At 38.1% G+C, this 20947-nt stretch overlaps 1 protein-coding gene across 1 annotated transcript; it reads left to right on the top strand.

Annotated features, from left to right (window-relative positions):
• Positions 1-68: 68 nt before the first annotated feature.
• fip1l1a (FIP1 like 1a (S. cerevisiae)) lies at positions 69-20851 on the top strand. Its single transcript, XM_015040631.1, has 13 exons — positions 69-430; positions 532-583; positions 2757-2815; positions 3102-3206; positions 3308-3423; positions 3531-3607; positions 5017-5119; positions 6407-6506; positions 11168-11219; positions 13908-13963; positions 15092-15254; positions 19982-20107; positions 20191-20851. The coding sequence occupies exons 1-13, from the start codon at positions 373-375 to the stop codon at positions 20300-20302; spliced, it is 1179 nt and encodes a 392-aa protein (XP_014896117.1). The 5' UTR covers positions 69-372; the 3' UTR covers positions 20303-20851.
• Positions 20852-20947: the final 96 nt, after the last annotated feature.

Here is a 20947-nt window from a genome sequence, read left to right as displayed (position 1 = left end):
CAAACGTTGCCATAGTGATAAAGCAGCGCCCAACCGTTGGAGGTGTTGAGTAAATATATATATATATTTGAATGTGTTTTTAAAAGTGTCGTGTCTCCACAAACAAAAACACAAACCGAAGAAACGACAAATTTACAAACGCAATATTTAATTATTGCATTTATTTTTTTAAAAAAACAAACGTTAAACGTTTGCTTTATTGGAAAATTAAGCGGTTAAGATAATTACAGTTGGTTATCACTGCGCGTGACGGCTTTCCTCGGGAACAGCAGTTTACATAATCCCTAAATTTACATTTTTACAATTTTTTTTTTATTTACAAGCTTGCAGGAAGAAATACAGTGATCATTTTAGCAATTTATTTTCTCCTAAATGTTCTTTTGGGATTCAGAATACATGGGTCCTGATGAAGACGACGACCCGTTTCAATGTAGCTAAGTTCAAAATTGCTACATTTCGTTATTTTATAACGTTATGGTCAGTTATCAGACTATAGGCTTCCAATGACATGTATGTTTGCGTTTCTTTTAGGGACATATGACAGCCATGACAAGGAGACAGAAATTTACCAGAGTCCTCATAGGTATGTTATTTATAACAGCAGCAAACAAGACACTATTTATATCAACACTATCACAAGAAAATATTCAGAAGCCAGTCTTCTATTTTCATTCTGTATGCGACATAGATGATAAGGTATGAAATATATGCTTTATTATAGTGTGACAGCAGCAAAGCGACTATCAAAGAAAGTACGTTTACACAAAGATAGATTATTAAACAGAACAAAATAAAATTATGTACAGGCAAAGTAATGTGCAACTGGGTAGGTTAATTTTTTTTTTTAAAAATGATAAAAACCAGAAAGGCAGAGATGTGCAGATACCAGGAGAAATTGTATTTAAAATAAATTAAAACTGTGCAAATACCAACCTGCATATGAACATTTGTTGAGATTGTTGGGAGCTGTAAAGTCTTACAATGGAGTGGGATACATCGTCCACCAATAATGTTATTTTAGCCCCTTAGTCCTCTGTCTCCCACCACCTGCTGCACAAAGCTGGTTTTCCTGGTGAGCTTATCTGAGTGCTTCCTTTCAGCTGTAGATAAGCTACCGCTCCAACACAGAAGATGGCTTCCATGCCAGTTTTGTTCAGGATATAACATCTGTTGCTCTAGAATTACCCCATAATTAACTCCATCCATCTTCTCATCAATTTTAAACATCTCTGTCTTTGCTGATGAATAGCATCCTCACAGCAAAATAGCCACCACCATGTTTCGAATGGTGCGCAGTGTTAATTTTCAGCTTTGGTTTCATCTGCATGGCTTGTGGAAATCTCCGAATGGGACTTGTATATAAAATAGTAGCAAATAGTATATATATATATATATATATATATATATATATATATATATATATATATATATATATATATATATATATATATGTATATATATATACTACCCAATAAATTACATTAAAGTCTCAGCATGTAACCTGTCAACAGATTTGTAGGATACTTTTGGAAGTCAATCTATGATTTTTTTATTATTTTTTTTATTAAAAGTTTGGAATGAAAACATTTAGACTTTTAAAAGTATTTTGTGTAATTTTATTTTCTATTCTCATTCTTAATATTTTATTTTCTGACAATCACACCTCAGTTTGTCAACTTTTTTTTATAACTCTTATCACCTTTTTTCTGGTTTATCTCAGGGGGTTTTTTTCTTTTACAAATGTAGCTATTAATCACTCTCAATTATTTAAAAAATAATAATAATTTGACAAATTATTATTCGTCAACAAGCTTTCAAGTTTAATCTGATAGTAGTATAGATGTGACGATGATGCCATAATAATGACATCTTATTGCTGCATGGAGACAAGGTATTCAGGTAGAATGCAGTGTTCCGCCTGCGTTAATGACCGCGATCATTACAGTTTCACACAGTACATGTGACGGCACAGTGTGCACCGCCTGTAATGTGCCGTGAAGTCAGCCTATTGGAACGTGAATGGATATATCATGCTCATTAAATCTACTGCCAGGGAAAGAGCGCTTGTTTATGTGCTAGAAATATGAATGTAACCAGTCGCGCAAGCGTAGCATTGATTATTCCTGTGGTTGGCTTTACCCCTCAGATTAAATGGAGCATGGAGTGCCACTGAAATTGCATTTGAATTTGTTATAGGAATGATATACTGTGTTTAAAGTGCAAGAGCCTTATTTGTTGTTGGTTGAAATTAGGCCTAATTGGCTGAGGCTTAGGATGCAAAGTGAAAACTGAAACGTGATCAACAATTTAAAATAGAAATGTAGAGTTTTTGATAGATTTAAAAAAAAAATTGTACTAATTATAGAAGAAAGATGTAAGACTTGTAGAGAGGCAAAAAATAATTGTGTTTCTGTTGTTTGAAGGGAAAATCCAAAACCTCTCGTTGATGGGCTGGGTCAGTGATAATGGAACTGCTGATGTTTCTAAAACTGCAGTGTTTTTTTGTTTTTTTTTTTGCCTCTAGGATATATGTATGAACCTGCATTATTTGTCAGGAACCCACTTCTGTCAAGGTGTTGCTTTGAGATATACTTTCGTAATGTTCTGGAGAGGAGGCGCAGTGCATTAGCCCTCCATTTCAAAGCACCATTTGAAATGGGGCTATTAGCACTCAGCTCAGTCCAAAGTGTTTGTCTGAGTTCAGGTTATTCTCATAATGATGCAGGTAACAGCGGCATCAATGTGATTTCTTGCAGCTCTGAGCAGTTACCTGAGAATCCTGAGTCCAATTCTGAAATAAGGACAGATCCAGTTGGTATGTAGCCTTTTAAAATTACTTAAAAAAAACGAAACAAGAAACATGCATGTTTAAGAAAAGAAGCTATCTTTATCCAGTCTTCAAACATACATAGAAGATAAATTTAGTTTATTTGTGTTTTATTGTTTTGATTGTTTTATTTCTAAAATATTCATTATATTAATGAATAAATAAAAAATAAAATAATATATTTATTCCTTAGCATTTTAACTAAAAAAAAGTATATGCTCAGCAGTTGTCTTTATTAATGTATTTAAAAAACAAATGTGAAAATGTTTATCAGGCTGTAAAAAAGAGGAGGACGAAGATGTGGTTCAGAATGTCCAGGAAGTCAAAGAGCCAAAGCAGGATGTGGAGCCTGTAGAGGAAAAGCCATGGAGGAAGTCTGGTAAATTGTTATTAGTTAACGTACATAATCTGTAATCTCATTTTGTGTTTTTTTTTTCACCATTCAAATTAAGACTTCTTAACTGTTTCTTTTATGTTTAGGGGCTGATATCACGGATTACTTTAACTACGGTTTCGATGAAGAAAGCTGGAAGGCGTACCGTATGAAGCATGCTAAGCTCCAAGCCTTCCAAGCACAACATATCGCTAATGCCATGGTAAGAGTGTGTGTTATCAATATTTAAAAAGAGAACTGTCCTTTTATGGGACAATACAGACAGACAGAGGGCAGATATTGACATTGGTATTTCTGCCTGGGTTCAAGAGGGAGCAAGCTAAATATGAAGTGGAGGTGATGTGTGATTCTTCTAACTCAGGCAGACCATCTAGGAAATCCTGCAGGTCAGTAAGATGTTTTTTACAGCAATTATGGGGACATGGCAAAATAAAGGTCTTTCAACAAAAGAAGTACGGATTGGATTTGTAAAAGAAATGTATGAAATGGAGAGAATTACTTCTTTAATGAATTATATAATTATTTATTAAAAATCAGAAGAAATGGAATACATTATTTCATTCATACAAAGGACAAGTATTTGCATCGGAAACCAAATATCGTAATTAAGGAAATGTAAAGACGAAATGACATAACCTTACTTTTTTTTTGTCTTATTTTTGTCCATTTAACATTCTTCATCCTTCATATTCGCCATATATCCTGTGTCTGTGCAACTTATCTGTATTAGCTGATTCTACTTTAGTGCATTCTATGTGCAATAATTGAAAAAAAAAGTTCAAAACCTAATATTTGTTGTTATATATCACCCAATACTGTTTTGTTTACTAGCCATCATCAATACTAAAATATATAAAATGTCCTTTAGCTCGATCGTTAAAGAAGATACTCACCACAGGCCTGACTGTCAGGATGGACTGGACTGGCAGGACGCGTTATTTAATTAAAGATTCTTGATGATGTTCTCAACCATGGGCAAGGTTACCCTTCAGGGGAGGTCATGTAAATCTGAGCGCTACGCGGGGTCACAGATCTAACCCACTCAGTTTGACAGAGCAGGACCAGAAGGGCTGCAGGAAGTCGCTCTGCAGCGTGCTGCAGACTCACGCAGCCCAGTCCTGCACATGATGTGCTTTTCTTAACATTTAGCAGTTACATCACATTTTTGCATATTTAATTCATAAAAATATTGAAAAAGAATATTTTTACAGCCTTCTTATTGGAGCAAAGCTCTTGCTAAACTGTATGAATTTCCTTCAAAGATGAAAAGAGACACCAAGGAGCTGGAAACTGTTCATTAATGAGCTGCCATTGGATATAACTGTTACTCTCCTTTTGCATGTGTTTCTTCCTCTCTCTCTCTCTTCCTCTGATTAAGTTCTAGTGACAGAAAGAGGTTAGTAGTGTCCTATCTATGTGTGTGTGTGTGTGTGTGTGTGTGTCTTTCTCTGTAAGGGGCTGGTGTTTTAGAGTGGGTGTGTATGCGTGTACATGGGGGGTAGATGTCATTAAGGGACTGTTGTAAGAAGAAGACAAAATGACCCAGATAAGGAGGTTTAATGCACTAATGGACCAGTGGAGGGTTGATGCAGGGGAGAAGGATTAGGCTAAACTAATGTGGTGTTTTTAATATATTATAAGTTCACATCAGCGTAACATATGCTCATGATTTAAGCCTGTTTGGAGGGAGAAAAAAAGCTTCAGTGACCTACTTTTTGGTGTTGTACCTCATAATTGTCACATAAATGTACGTCATGTTGTGTGCGTTGCACACCTTTTATCGCCCGATCAACAGACGAAGAAAAGCTAAGACCACTAGGCGTGGAGGCAAAGGGAGAAGCAGGAGAAGCAGAGAGAAAGCACGCCCTTGTCGCACCGATGCAGCCAAAGATACTCAGGTAGTGTGTGTGTGTGTGTGTGTGTGTGTGTTTGTGTTTGTGTAGTGAGGGGAAAAGACACGGCCTCCAAAGCTATTTATAGCTATGGATGGATGACAAATTAAAGAGAAAGATCTGATCCCCTCGACCCTTCCGGAAAAAGGATGCGGATGCAGCGCCTCTGTTGTTTTGTGAAGAACATTTAGCTACACAAGGTTGCGGTACACTTTTATAGCCATCGTTGCATCAAGTCAAATCTGCCTTTGTTCACGGAGCCCATCTCATGACACGGTCATAAAACCCCAAAAGCTCAGATTATAAAGAGAAAGATCATTAAGTAAAAATAAAACAAGCGATGTAAACACAGAAGGAAGGCCACATGTAAAATTAAGACATTAAAATGATCAAAACATAAAAAGTAATCCAAACACAACACATTAGTTTTGACAAAAGTTTTGTAAATAGTAGTTTTAAATTTAATCCAGTAGAACGATTTTACGACAGGAGTGTCATCCAGAGCGATTTTAACCCAAGAAAACACAGCTACTCCATGTCAGCACATATTTGTCCATCTCAGTTCAGATGAACGGATCAGCACGTCCATCCATAGAGCTCCATGAGTCCATGAAGAGTTTATGTATGAACCATATCAAGTGAAGCACTATAGTGAAAGCTGTATTGGTCCAAATCTGCTGGGCTTCCAAACAGAACAAGAAATTAAAAGATGAGACAAAAAAAAGAAAGGTTTTGTTTGTACATGAGATAAATAACGCAGTCAGGTCTTTTACAATTACAAATGGAAGACCCATGCAAAGTTTTGGACAGTACCAAGGATAGTTCTCAGATATTAAAATAACATCTACATGGAGCACTCTTTATTGACTCTATAAAGGTTGTTTTAACTTTCCTTCAAAACAGGAAAGGTTATTCTATTTAGTGTCAAACAAAAAGGTTAGTGTCTTTTTTATACATTGAGAGTATTGATTGGGTTTCTTTTGTACATAAACATTCCAATCTGTTGCTGAAACGACATGAAAAATTCACACATTTTCAAATTAAACACACAAAACAATCTGAAAAGGTTTTAATTCTTCTTCTTTAAGAAAAGGTTGAAAACTGCTTTAGGATATTTAAATTTAGGGTTGACTTTAATTTTTAAAGTCATGAGCGAGATTAAGCAGTAAGGTTTCTTAAATCCATCTTTATTTTTATTTGTGTGATCCTCGTTTTCTTTGCAAAGATCTATAATCCAGAGTGTGCATGTTTTGTTTTTTTTTATTTGTAACTCGGCTGTTTGTTGCATTACAGTCAGTAGCGAGGATTTCCCACAAGAAGGACACCGTCACCAATTACGACATGCCACGTTCGGTCAACGTCCGCACCGTGTTCTCATTTGTGCCTCCGCCCTGTAAGTCACCATGCTGCAAGACCTTTATGTTTATACCCGCAAATGTATGTCAGTACTCCTTTACACTACGCTTAGATGCTTACTTGTTTGTTTCCCGGGATTAATTTGCCAACACACACAAATTATGTCACTTAAAAAAAGCAGATGGATCAAATTTAGATTGAACACAGAGGCTGTTTAGGTGAGCGGGGCCCGAGGGGAACCTCCTGCTGTCCGCATAACTCATCATCCAGCTGCACAAATGACTAATGGTGCTCTGAGAGTGTTTTTTGTGAAGCTGCAACACATGTCCAAATATGCAACCCTGTGGAGTAAAAGCACAGAGGTGAACACTGATAAGTTTGCAGCACATTTTGAGGCATTGCACTGGCTGCAGTGCAGGTTTATAGTCAGCCAGGTGTCTGTAGTTCTGTCCAGGAGGTGGTCCGCCAGGGCTGTCAGTCACTGGACTTCCTTTTGGGTTTTGGAGTGGATGAGATAAAAATATATATATATATATAAAAATCCAGAAGGACTTCCTGGCAAAAAGCAAAAAGCACACAGCTGCGGATATAACGTTTTTTTTTCCCCCTTCAAAGGCTCCAAAATAGAAACACTGCAGCTTAGACCCCACTGTTACCCCTCATCCTGTGAGCCCCATATCGTGCAGCAAAGCCATGCCAGGGCTGGTAATGCAACCAAAATATCAAACATCCTGCTGACTGCAGCTTTGAACAGAAAACACTATAGCTTTGAAGTGTATATTCAAAGTTTTTTTTTTTTTTTTTTTTCACTGCTTAGGCTACCCGTGTTCTTTAAGTCGCCGGCCCAGCCTCCTCGCAAATGTCTAACATGATAAAAATAGTCTGTGCAAAAAATAAATAATAAAAGAAAAAAAAAAAGAGCAAAGTGCTTGGTGTGCATATTGTAGCATGAGAAATGTGCTGAGCAGACTCACTGTGGGGAACAGCGCAGAGGAAAAGACTGAGCCGGGTTTTTTATTTTATTTTTCCGTTTGTTTTTCCATTGAGGTCACATCAGGTGCCAAATGCATTACATAGGTGCAGATTGTGCTGCACAAATATGTCGTTACACCTGAAGCTGAACCTGTGTCACTCACATGTGGAACACAGGACTCTTCAGCTGGTTAGTAGGTCACTACAGTCAGGAAAGTTGCAGAGCTTAACCACAGCTAAGCTCATGTTTTTTTTATGCGTAGGCTGCAACATGAGCAAATGTCCTATGACAAGACCCACTTTAGTGCTGATCTGTGATCTGTCTACTTTTGCTCCAAGTATTGAACTGAGCAGAAGAATATTGCCAAATAAATTCAAATAATTTGAAATCCTTAATGAATAGTACACAACATAATAAAATAACTTCCAACATTGGGGTTGGTCGATACAGACTTACATTTTTATCACAATATTTTGTGGTGCTATTGTGATGTCAGTAAAAGTGACGATAAAAACTATTTTTAACTCCTTTTCTAAATACTGCTCTAAAAAAAGACATGTTATTTGCATCATTAACCTGAAAACAATAACTAATCATGTTTTCAAATGTGCTGATATCTATTGATGCTTTCATTGGACAAACAGTAGAAAAAATAAAAATAAAAAACAAACCTGACAGTACGAACTGCTTTGGTGACTTTTAAACATCATTAATCAAAATTTATCGTGACAGTGATAAATCAAAATTATTGTCACGATAAGAAACGTATCGCAAAAAACGATTAACGATGCAATAAATGCCCAGCCCCGCTTCAAACAGGACCAAACAAAGTATCAGCAACCATCTGCTGTGACTAGCTGCAGGTTGGAGAAGAGACACACAGTATTGTTCCAAGAACACACCTCATACCAAAGGAGAAAGTACAGAGAGTTAATGGCAGCAATACCTCGGAGAGAAGCATCACTAAATAGGTAAACACTGAGCCAGAAACACTGTCTGCAGGATGAAAAGGAGAATGCATATTAATAGAAATGTTCTTGAAGCAGTATATTCTGCCCTCTTCATCTCTTTAGTGCAAAGCTGGTGATACTGAGGGACATGTGTCCAGGTACTGACTTCCAGAAGTTGATAATATGCTACATACATACAAGGTCCTTGAAAAATGCTGGAATTTTAATTAGGTGATTTCAAGGCTTGGAAAGTGCTTGATTTCTGCATAAAGTCCTTGAGCATTCTTTACATTTAAACTGCACAGTTTTGTTCTGTGTGACTGGAATAAAGGTTGTCTTATATTTTATACTTGAAACAGTTTTTTTGTGTTTGTTAACGATGCAATAAATGCCCAGCCCCGCTTCAAACAGGACCAAACAAAGTATGGTCCTGTATGGTCAAAACATGAAATATCTTTCATGTTTTGAATGAGACATTTCAAAACATAAAGTACTGTTATATTTTAGTTTATGTTGTCCATGCCACGTAGATTACTCTAACAATACATTATGAACAGCAATAAAAGGTATCATAAAATAGTATATTGAAACCATCTACTTTAGTTCATTTGTAGTGTTTTATCTCCAAAGTGTGTTGCTGGAGAAGTTTGAAAACTTACCTTAGAAATGCTTTGAAAGTGCTTGAATTTTACTGCAGGAAAAGTGTATGAATCTTCTACACACTCATCTTTGCACTGGGAATTTGAGTGGTCACATTACATCTTATTCCTTAGTTCTTACATTTGCTATCGGAAGTGCAGGAATTTAGATTTTTTTTTTAGACCTTAGACATTCTTCGTCCAATTATCAAAAACCTATAGCTGGAAAGGGAAGACAGGATGACCTGGCGAGAGTTTTCTGTAGCCACATATTCTTCTGCTCTGGAAAGCAGCCACGGTTGGTCTAAAACACAGTGAAATATCAGCGCCATCTAAGAGTCTGCAGCCTGCACCTCTGTGAAACATTAGCATGAGACAGAGAGCCACACAAACACAGTCTGCAGCCATTAGCCCTTAGCCATTAGCTCTCTCATATGCTGCCAAGCATAAAAGTACAGTCCTTATCAAACACTCACTGCAGGTAGAAGCAATTACTCACTCACGCTAACTTTGCCTGCATCTGCGTGAACAGACTGGTGCTCATTGTAAACGCACGTTTAATGTCTGTGTGCTATGGTGAGAGGCACGCATTGCTTGTTGTTTTTCCCTCTGTTCTTTTTAATCACTCTTATATGTGACGGTCAGTATTTACGAGGTGTTTCACACGGTGACCTCATCTTGTGATGAGTTGTCTCAGGTGCATGTTCTAGATGAATCACACCGTCTTTTGGTTAGCTGTCTTTAAAGGAATCGCCCGAAGGCCTTCAGTGCTACACTTTTAGCTTTGTTGTCTACAACTTAGAAGTTTGCGAGCATTTTTTTTTTTAAGCTTTGTTCTTCCAGCGTGTTTCCATGTGTCTGAGATCTCGTACTCTTGCTCTCTCGACTGTACGACTCGTCTGTTTTAAAAGAAAACGTTTTCTACTTTTCCTCTCACATGAAGGGTTAGCTTGGTCCTCGGGGCAGCGTACAGAAATTTGTGCAATGGCTCATATAATTATTCCTTCTGTTTCAAGTACTTAATTGTGTTTTATCTCGAAAAGCTGCACCAAGCTATTCTCACGTTAGGGGTCATTATTTGAGGGGGGGAGGAAAAAAAAAAAGAAAAGAAAGGATAGTAGCCAGATGTTAATGTGCCTGGGCTTATTCTTGATTCTCATGTACGCATGCTGTTGTTCAGTGCAAGTTGAGTGTGTAATTTGGAGCTGATTGTTTTGCTAGCTCTCGTAAAATGTGAGCAGCATCACAAGTCGGACAATTAACTGTGCAGCTCATGTTTAGGACCTGCCACATTTGTTGATGTTAAGTTTGGAGGCAACTCTAATCTCCCTCCTTCTGGAGCTTGTATGCACTGCATTGCTTTTGGTCTGGTATGACTTGTGCAATTTAATAATACTTCATTAATCCCAGAGGGAAATCGAATGTTGTGGCAACTCGTGTTATATAATTGTCTTCAAAGAGTTGTTGTGGACGCCATTGACTGTGGGAAGGATTATGTCCTGCAGCAGTCTGTGGTACGGTGGTTATGAATAAGCCTCCGACTGAAGACTCTGTTGTTGCGTCACAGTCTCATAATGAGGATGGTAATGTTGTCTGTAATTTTTAAGTCATATTTTAATTAATTAAGGACCAAAACTCAAAGGAGAAAAAAGGGGGCTTTTACGTACTTCATGTATCCAAAAAGACAAATTAATTTTTGTTGCCTTTTGTTGTTTCCTGAATCTAATGTTAACAACACATTTAGAAACGCTTAAATACACCATATAATGTGAATATAATTAAGAGACTGGTATTCAAAGGATATTTGCTGTTTTAAACAAACAAAATAGCGAGTTCTTGTTTACTCCCTTATATTTTTTTCAATGATGTTGGCTAAGGTTGCAAAATTCTGGGAACTCTCAAAGTTCAAAACTTGAATTTTATGACTGCGTCCCAGTTTACAAACCAGATGCTGAAGTTTAAAAAAGCCACAATAATTTTGAGGCAGTTCGTCTGAAACTTCCATTATTTTATCAATTACTTCTATAGATACATCAAACTTAGCATCAATAAAATACTTAGCTTTTCTAAGTCTGTGAACCAGCATGATTTCATGTGCCTGACTTGATAACACAGTATATTTTTGTTTTCCTTTCAGCTTCACTTTTCCAGTTTTACCAATCTGAGTCCCCCACCAACACACATAGCAGGTGAGTTTATTATTTCTGACGTGTGTTTGTTTTCTCAGAACATACGCTGATTGTGCTGGACCATCAGAATAGATTGTAGATGAAACTGGAACAGTACCAGAAAATTATTTCACTGATCGGGAGATTTGACCTAGATGAAAGAAGCAATTAAAATAAGTGCAAAAAAAATAAAAAATACTTTCCTTGGTTTGACTTCTGAAACAGTCAAAGTGTGTGTGTGTTTTTTTTAGAACTAGAGAATAAGAAATTAGTGCTCTCTCACATTCTGGCTTGATGGTATTTTTCATTGTATGCTGTTGCTCATCTTACAACTAACACAAATCGCCAAATAAGGTAGAAATCTGATTAAAAGCTTGTTTATGCCTAGAGCCTCCTGTTTATCAGTATCCAGGACATCACTCACTGTGCTCCTCTGATCTGTGTCATAAACTATCTGCAGACTCCCACACTTTGACTCTTAATTTATACAACTAAGATCAGATGGGAGCCACGTTGTACCCCAAACTCCCTTTTTTTTTTTTGATACGGACACAAATTCAGCCCGTCTCCGGTTTTGTTTGATGGTAGGTTTGTTTCTTTTGGATGTTGTCTGCGTCCAGCTTGTCTCAATCTCTACATGTTTGTCTGTCTCTGAAGTTTCCTGTCTCTTTCTGTCCTAAACCCCTTTTCTTTTCCTATCTCCTAATTTGCCGTATCTGACGTGTTCCTGAATTCACTCTGGACTTCGTCCTGAAAATGTTTTTCTTCTCACATCTGAGTCCAGTTGCCAAATCCTTACATCCTCCAGGGACTTACTGTTCCTATGAACTCTGCCAGCCATCTCCTCTGTGCCTTCATGAATCACTTCCTTTGTTCCCTCCCACTCTTTTTTTAATATTTGTTTTATTTTTAGACACACATGTACATCATTTTACACCAACAGTTTCTGCCGTACTTTAGCTGACCAGTCTTCTACTTCAGGATATAAGGAACTTCAGGTATTTCCGGCATGACTTGGCATGCTTAATGCTGATCTGCCTCACACATTTATTTTTAATACATTTATATTCTTGCAGTATTTTGGGAAAGACTATGTCACTGCTGCTTTATATTATTATTCTATCTGCATGATCTGTTTTGTCTTTTGTATTTCAAAGGAGGTAGTGTTTTATTTAAATTTCTGATCTGTTCCGGATTTTTCTCCTGCTCATTTTGCATTGTTTGCTCAAGGTTCTACCATAGGTTAGTATTCTAATTTATTTGTAAGCTCCTCAAAGTAATCACTTTGAAACAAACACAGAACAATTTAGAATATTTAATTCAATGCCAAGGTATTTAAGATTAAAAAAAATCGTTGCCTGAAACATTCAGCCTAGATTTTATTATGCATGCAATAATTTTGGTAAGTTACAGACAAAAACTTAATTGAGATTCACAGAGATAAAGCAAAGTCTTCCTTTATATTGGGTGGATGAGAAACAATACATGGTTTTCAAAAGTCTTTTGCATTCAAAGTCTTTTGCATATGAAGTCCAAAAGGTGTGGCGTACAATTGTGTTTAGAACAGACAAGAAGAATACTTCACGCACCTTCCGTTTTTCCGCTCGTCCTTAGCTAGCGGCTAAAACGAGCTACGATTCACATCTTTGAAGTGTGAGTCGCCAATTAGATTATTTTAGAATAAAACTGAACTGCTAGTTGTTTAATACATCTAATAAGGATAATAACCATGAAAACAAGACCCCAAACCTATGCGATACTTGAACCTGAGCCTCATAAGTTCTTCAACGTGACTCTTTCTGTTACATTTTCAGTGCAAAATGTCTTTTTTGATATCAGTGTAAGCTGTCGCCGTTTTAGCTGTTACATATTAGTCCTGCTGCTTCGGTCTGAAGTCTCTGGATAAGTGAAGTTTGTGGTTTTAATGCGGCATAATGTGAAAAAGTTCTAGGAGTACAGAGCGCTTTCGCAAGAACTTGTAATGATATATGTTAAATAGCGCATTAAATATCAGAATGTTTTTACTTTTACTGCAACATTAAGTCCAGATTTCATTTTATCCCCCGTCAGTTCTTTGCTCTGAGCCACATGCCCCGTCCAGATACATCTTTGCTTCATTCACCATATTCCATTCATGAGCAACCCCTTTATCTGCTAATGCCTGAAATAATAAAAACTACATTTTAGGTGTCTCGGACTGTTAGATTTTTATTTTTAGCACACGGCGGTTTGGACTCATACTGCTGGATGAGCTTCATACAGTTTCACTTCATCCTCAGCGCTCTCGGAAGTTTTCTGTTGGAAGCGCTGAGCGTCCAAGCCATGTGGAGGGCAGAAGATCTAGCAGTATCCGTAATATGCCCTCCATCCATTCTCCACGGGTTGGCCAGCGCACACTGAGCCTTGACAACGAGCCAGTCACTTCAAACACTTGGAAAACACAGCAGCACATTTGGAGAAGTGCTTTGATCATAATGCGGAGTTGTGCTCTATTTTCTTTGCAGCCGATTCGCTGGCGAATTTGTTTGCTCACACTGTTTGTCTTTATCATAGCAATGGTCTGGAACACTGCATAGAGCGAATGACATAAGGAGTACCGTGTGTCAACAGCTAGTGGCAGATGTTGAACCGTGTGGGGAGCAATGAGGGCGAAGGGAATGTCTGGTTAAAGTTCTTTGCTTGAAAAATGTCCTTCATTTTCCGTTTCAGCGACAATCTTGGGAACATTGAGGAGCCCTCGACTTCCCTGTATCCATGTTTTGTCGGTAAGCGATGTATGTATCCTGGAGACACAATTACCACGTGGGGAATCGCAACGTAAAGATAGGCCCAAAATTATTCATATTTGGCAGACTGAAAATGGTTCTTTTTCAACTGAGACGTTTCTTTCTGATAGAAAATGTGATGTGAGAGGAGTATGAAAACAATTTATCTGTTTTATTTACATCTCCAGCATTTCCAGGTTCTTTAGGTTCAAAAACTTGGCTACAGTTCTTTGTTTCAGCAGGATAAAACCACATAATACTGTTTGTGGAACAGAAAAAAGTACCGTAAGTTGATTTCAGGCTTTTGGAAAGCGTTGACATCAGTTGCATTGAAAATTTGTGGGCTGTGCTTTGAAACAAAAGCCTGTGAAATAAATAAATAAAATAAAACTAAACTCTGCCAATTCTGTTGAGAAGAGTGCTCTGACATTGAGTCAGAATTATGCCTGAAACTTGTTACTGGCTACAAAAAGCAAATTGTCACCTCCCTGAAACAAAGGCCTACATCGTTTTTTTGCCAATTTTTTTTTCACATAAAACATCTTTCTCAAAGAAAGAGAAAGATGTGATGTTAATATTTTTTGTATTTATTTGTCTTTGTGTGGATTAGAGAAAACTGCCAAAAAGTTTTTTTATTATTATTATTTTGGTATTAATCATCCCACCCTAAAAAAATGAGCATTTCCATTACATCGCTAAAAGCTATACTTGGTATAGCTATATATATAAGTTATACCAAGAGTTTTTATACACTTATGTTAATTAAAATGCTTCTATGTACTCTCGGTTATATCTGCAGGTAGAAACATTTGTTTATGCTTATGAAAATGTCTAGTTTAGAGTTTAGAGTCTAAAGGCAAATTTGGGACAGCTGAGGGTTTCAGTGATTCCTGCCCTACATATTCTCTCTAAAAATTTAAAAAAAAAAACAAAAAAAACGTTCTGTTTGAAGATGCCTCCATAGCAAAAGAAAAGGAAATAACAACTAGAGGGACTTAAAAAAATACATCATTTACATCTCTAAGTAGAACCGATGCAGCTGCTTCTGTTTATCATCCCTCCCTGGGATTCTGTCTGTTTTTTTTTTTGTTTTTTTTTTTATCTCTCCTGTTTCATCTTTAATCCCAGGGAACATGTCCACAGACTTTGCAGTGGTTGATAGTGCCAAGGCCTGGGAATGCTACATGAAGCAGCAGCGCAGCAGAGACAGAGACAGAGAGTACGGCCATGACAAAAACAGACGGCGATGCAGTGACAGAGGACAGCAGAGGTCTTCCTTGTCACGCCACAGGTGGGTCTCGAGGAATTATCATTAAACCAGTAATCTGTATGTTTGGTTTGGAGAGATTATGTCTAAATTCCCCCTTTATTTATTTATGACAGTACAGAGTGCCCTCTCCTCTTCCTATACTTCCCCTTCTCCATTCATGGGTGCTTCTAACAAAAGATGAATGTGAATCTGCAGAGCAGCTGTGGGATCAGGCAACATCCATCAGGAATCTATTTCTGATGGACCAGTTATGCAATTTACCCGTCATAGATCTATTGCCTGTCTGCCTCTTTCTCTTTTGCACATAAAGTGTGCAGATGTACTCCGGTCAGTCGCAACATCTTGCCCAGATAAGGTGATTAACCCAACCTGCACCCATCCGTGCGTTGTCCACTCTCTTGATTGTTCTGAGAGCTGATTTATTAAAAACAACAACAACAACACACACAGTCCCATTGCCTGGCAGTGTTATGACCGATCTGTGTATGTTTACAGGACAATAACATTTCTCCAGAGGAGATTTCAATATTTACAGGAAATAAAGCAAGAAAAGGAACAACTATTGCAATTTGGACTTCATTTACGTTGGCATCAGAAAAGTTTTAATTCTTCAGCTTGACTGCAGAGCAGCAGATTAAAGGTCTCTCTGTGTTGCTCAGTTCAAAGCGTGAAGCCCAATCAAGTGGAGAAATAATTCATACAAACCGAGCCAAATTGTTTCCATGCAGCATAACTAAGGGGATTTTTATTCCAGCTATTCGATTGATTACTGAAATATAAACCCTGGGAGAGTCTTGGAAAAATATACAACTATTGTGGGGGGGAGAAAAAAAAAAGCCACGTATTGCAAAAGAGCTGCAAGTCCTGATGACTATTACAAGGCGAGGGGAAATGAGTGCCAACATATGCAAAACATTTGCTGCGAAAATGAGGTAATAAACAGACGTAAAAACTAATTTTAGCCAAGATACAATTTGCATGTACGCTCTGTTGGCTGGAGTTCGGCCTCTTCCTCTCTGAGGGTCAGAGGTGACAGGAGTTTGTCTGATTTCACATTTTCCTCCTCATTCATCGCTCCAGTGACATAAGGCACACTATGTGTCTAGTAAGAGGACAGTATAATATGAGACAGACCATCTCTGAAAGAATCAAACTCCTCCACCTCCTCCTGTAGCTAATATTGCCATCTGAAGAAATGCACTACTCCCGGTCAAGAACAACCTATCAGGGCCAGGGGGAGGGTCTTAGCGCTGTCAATCACACTCCTATATGTGCTAATGGTGTAAAAACTTACAGTTCCAGGAAACCGCTTATCCACTGTCATTTCACTACAAGAATCTTTATTGGCATGCCACACTTGCTTTGTCAGACTTTATGCAAATTAGTGCAAAATAGTTCAATTGGACATACCATGTCAATGAATTGTTTTCATTCTGTTCCACCTTCTTTCCCCCCCGCCCCAAATTGACAGAGAGGGAGTCTCCTATTTAAATTGCTGAGTCCTTATTTACGCCTCGGCCTCAAGGGTCAGGCGAGGAAAGCAGGACACAGGGACAGCTGTGAAGCTGTCGGGCTAACCGCATAAGACAGGAGGAGGAACAGGAGTCGCATGTGCTTGACAGACACTATGGAAACACTCAGGAGATTTCACCACTACGGCTTCGCATTCATTCTGATGTAAATGCCACAAGGGACTTATCCCTTCAGCCTGGTTGAGAGCACCGCTCACACAATCTGCACACGGCTGACAAGTTTGCCCTACATTCCCCTTCGCGTGGTCTCGACTCCTGTATCACGCATGTGCTCATGGCACAGGTTGCATATTTTCAGCCTAGCTTTGATTTATGATTGCGGTCTGGGCTATTTTTAGCCTCGAACTGGAAATAAATTGTGTGTGAAATGAAGAGAAAGCAGATGGAGCTAACCGTCTCTTTGTTGGTAGCCACTCTTATTGTTCACTGAAGTGATGAGTGGAGACTTCACATGGCAGATTTACGCTCGCTGACCCGCCTTTCTTGCACCGAGTCACCTCGGTTGCTGCCCAGTAGGCGTTGGCCCGGTTGACTTTAGGGTTCAGGCTGTGTTGGGTTTTTGGTTGCGATTACGAAACCCTGGCCCCTTGATTTATCGCCGTCGATAATGCATTACGCGAGGCTAAAATTCGATGCGATATATATTACACATCTTTGACACAGCTTACCTTTTTTTTTTTTCATGGGCACCAGCTGAGCACCTGATTAGCCATTTGGTCAACACTTGCGATGCGGTCATAAATCTGGGCCTTGGATCGCGAATGTGGCTCATTCTCGCTGGCGCCACTTCTGTCTGTCTTATCAACGCTTTCCTGCACACATGTGGCCGCATGTGAGGGAGACGACGGTGACACCCAATACCCATTTTTCATCTAGGTTCGCTTATTTATGTGGCGTTGGTCCACACAAAATGGTGTAAATCAAACTGAAAGACTCCTCAACTAGCTTAAAATTATTGTTTGACCCAACAACAAACAACAACAACAAAAAATGCACATGTAGTTAATTTGCTGATTTAAGTCGATGGGAGTTTAGTACAAAAAGTCCTGCTTGAAGCTGCAGTGGAGACGTTATTGGAATATGTCGTAAATGTAACGCAGCTCATCACCAACAATATGAGAGCACCGATAACTCTTAAGTAACAAATGCTAACATCAGCTTCTATCAGTTAGCAAGTCGACAGATTTAGTTAATATACCTACAATTTTTTAATTAATAAATTTATATGTATTTATTTATAAATTCCTTTATGTAATTCATATTTATTTATTTAGTATATAGCTATAAAAAAATCTAAGAAAAAAACGTATCTCTTTTATTTATTTAATATACCTGGAAAAAAAAACAAAAAAAAAACAAGACCAAAACAAAAAATTCTCTCCGAAAAAATAAAACTTTTTGCTCACCTTTTGGCGAAAATGATCTTTAATGCAAGCTCTTTAACTTGATTTACTTCCAAGATTTTTATTTCAGATTCTGGAGACATGACATGTTCCAGCATGGGACGAGAAAAACGACTCTCAAGATTTCCATCAGCTGCTTTTGTGCCATATGTACGTTCATCCAGGCTTCGGGGCCTGTCTTGGGTTCAGCGCATTCCTACACCCACATCTGTTTTCATTTTTGCCTCTTTCCAAATTGTTTCAGGCCTTAATGTGACACACTGCTCTCTTTATCCCAAAGTCATGCGAGTTATGCCCTTTTGTCCGGGAGCAGTGGCTCCGCTGAGTTATTATGAATCTGTGATGCATGCTTAACCTTGCGTGCAGCTCTACGAAAATTGTTGATGTGAGGTTAGGACTGAGGTAACTTTAAGTTGGTTGAATGTTAGACTGACGACCTTCATCTCCTGACCAGTGTAATGTGGAGTTCGCAGCATGAGGTCCCCCTTTTTTCAAGGCCTTTACTAATCTGATTTTTTGCTTTTCTTTTATTGACAGAAACAGATTTTTTTTTCAAACCCTTTGCACTTTCTAAGCATAAATCATAGCTGAATATAATGCGTATTTCTAAAGTGGGAGGAAACAGACGCAGTTTTATGCAGTTTTACAAATAAAAATGTAGAAATGTGCTTTTCATATACATAAAACCCCCTAAGTGAATACTTTTGGAGCCTCCTGTTGCTGCAATTACAGCTGCAGGTCTTTCAGAGTAGTTTCTACCGGCTTCGCCTGCAACTGAGATTCCATTTAATTGCTGCGCCACGAAAAACGCATTTGATCCCCTCGCAGAATTTTTCTTTTTAGTTTTTTATTCACGCGCGCTTGTTCTAATGTGTGCCCCACCGTGGCAGTGACCTGTTATGTAACTTTGTGAGGCCTCAAGTGTTTACTTCTATTTCCCCAGTTGAGAGCTCACAGCTGTGTTCACCAACAAACGAAGGTCTGGCTCTCTAGATAAATGGCATGACAACACTCTCATTTGTAGAGCTGTCATGACATTTGAGTTTATTTATTTATTTTTTTGCAGCCTTCATCCAGACAATAGTAAACAAAGGCTGTAATTTGAACAGCATTAGTTGCCTCTGTTTACTCGTCCGGCTGAATGGAAAGTTATTTGCGTGAACACAAAAGCTGAATGTCACATGAAAGTTCTTCATCTCTACTTTTTTTTTTTTAAACTGATATACATGATTACGTATAATTTGCTTTTAGTCCAACACAGTTGCAAAGTTGGCCATTAGCTTTTTCCATATCGTTTCCCTTATCTGAACCAGTCATAGGTTTCAAGTAAATTCAGTGTTTTGCTTGTTTTTTGTCCATTTTGATCTGTGCTCTGTAGAACGTGATTTGGGAGTTCGACTGGACACGATCACGAAACTAACTTACCGGTTACAAGTGAAATAAATGCCAGGGAAACTAGAACTTTTTCATCTATATTGAGGACTTATTGACCTAAAATGCACTCCTGTAGTTCCTGAAATGTTACTTGTAACTTCATTTGATCTTATTTCAAGTTTACTAATATATTGCACTTGAAACTTGACCAAAAATACTTGGTAAGAGTTTGTGTTTTTACAGTAATGGGAACCAGGAGTGGGCAACATTCGACGGGAACCAATTGTGACACGGCCATTTGATTATGGTGGTGATTTGCTTTTTGCCAGCAAAGGCCCATGTTTTTCCTTCCAGTGAATGAAATAATTTGAAACCACGATTTGTATTTACAGGTTAGCTGTCTTTTCTACAGTAAACCTGTTTGTATCCTTTGTTTCAGTGAGAAGAAGCCGGCGGAGCGCAGGGACTCTGCAGATTATGAGTACAAACGTCGTAGAATCGAAGGAGTCGCCAGTAAAAAGAAACAGAAAGACGAAGAGGAGGGCTTGCGAAAAACATCGCAGAGGTCGACATTTTATGTCCAAAACATAACGACATTTTTTTTCAAAGATCCATTTTGAAACGATTCTTTTGTTTTGCTGTCGGCAGAAGCAGCAACGACAGCAGGAAGGACGACAGGGAGGCCAGGAAGACAAGACACAATCACGCAAAGGGCAAAGACGCCGGGAAGGCTCGGAAAGCGACTGAGAAAAGAAAATAAAATTTCAACGGCCCTCAGAACAACCAAACCTGAAAAGCTTTGTCCCTTTACATCTCAGGTCAAGCTGTACGTGAAGATGAATTTGTTCTCGTTATATTCTCCAACGCCTGAGTTTTATGGTATTGTGTTGTTTTTCTGGTTTGTACATAAGCTTTGCTTGCAAAACAAAACAAACAAAAAAAAGCAACTGTTAATTTTTTTTTTTTTAAACGAGTTTATTGAGCATTTAACCAAATGTACCATCATCAGATACACTACACAGGCCGAAGCGTGACAGACAGAACCACAGCAGACAGACCTCAGGCCCTCCACTGATACACAGAAACCAAGTCAGTTTTTTTTTTTTTTTTTTCTTCTTGAAAGTAAGAAAATTAGTAAGGCCTCCACAAAATCTCCTATTTAAATGTTATTTGTTAACAAGTTATGAAGACAGATTCTTTTTTTTTCATACATTTTCTTTGCCAGTGGTTTTAATAACTTAGCCATAGCTTCTGAGACAACAGAAAAAAAAACAAAAAAACTCACTACTACTTGGCAACGTGTCTTGAAGATGACAACCACTGTCGGTACAAACAGAATAGAGCCCAAGTTTAAAGGCCATACGACAAACAAAAGAAACATATTACAAGTGCTTGGTTCGGTACA

This window comes from Poecilia latipinna, unplaced genomic scaffold (genome assembly GCF_001443285.1).
Source record: "Poecilia latipinna isolate Pla-1442-1.1 unplaced genomic scaffold, P_latipinna-1.0 Scaffold520, whole genome shotgun sequence".
NCBI classification, from domain to species: domain Eukaryota; kingdom Metazoa; phylum Chordata; class Actinopteri; order Cyprinodontiformes; family Poeciliidae; genus Poecilia; species Poecilia latipinna.
The sequence above is the reverse complement of the archived record's forward strand: the minus strand, read 5'-3'. Positions and strand labels throughout refer to the sequence as shown.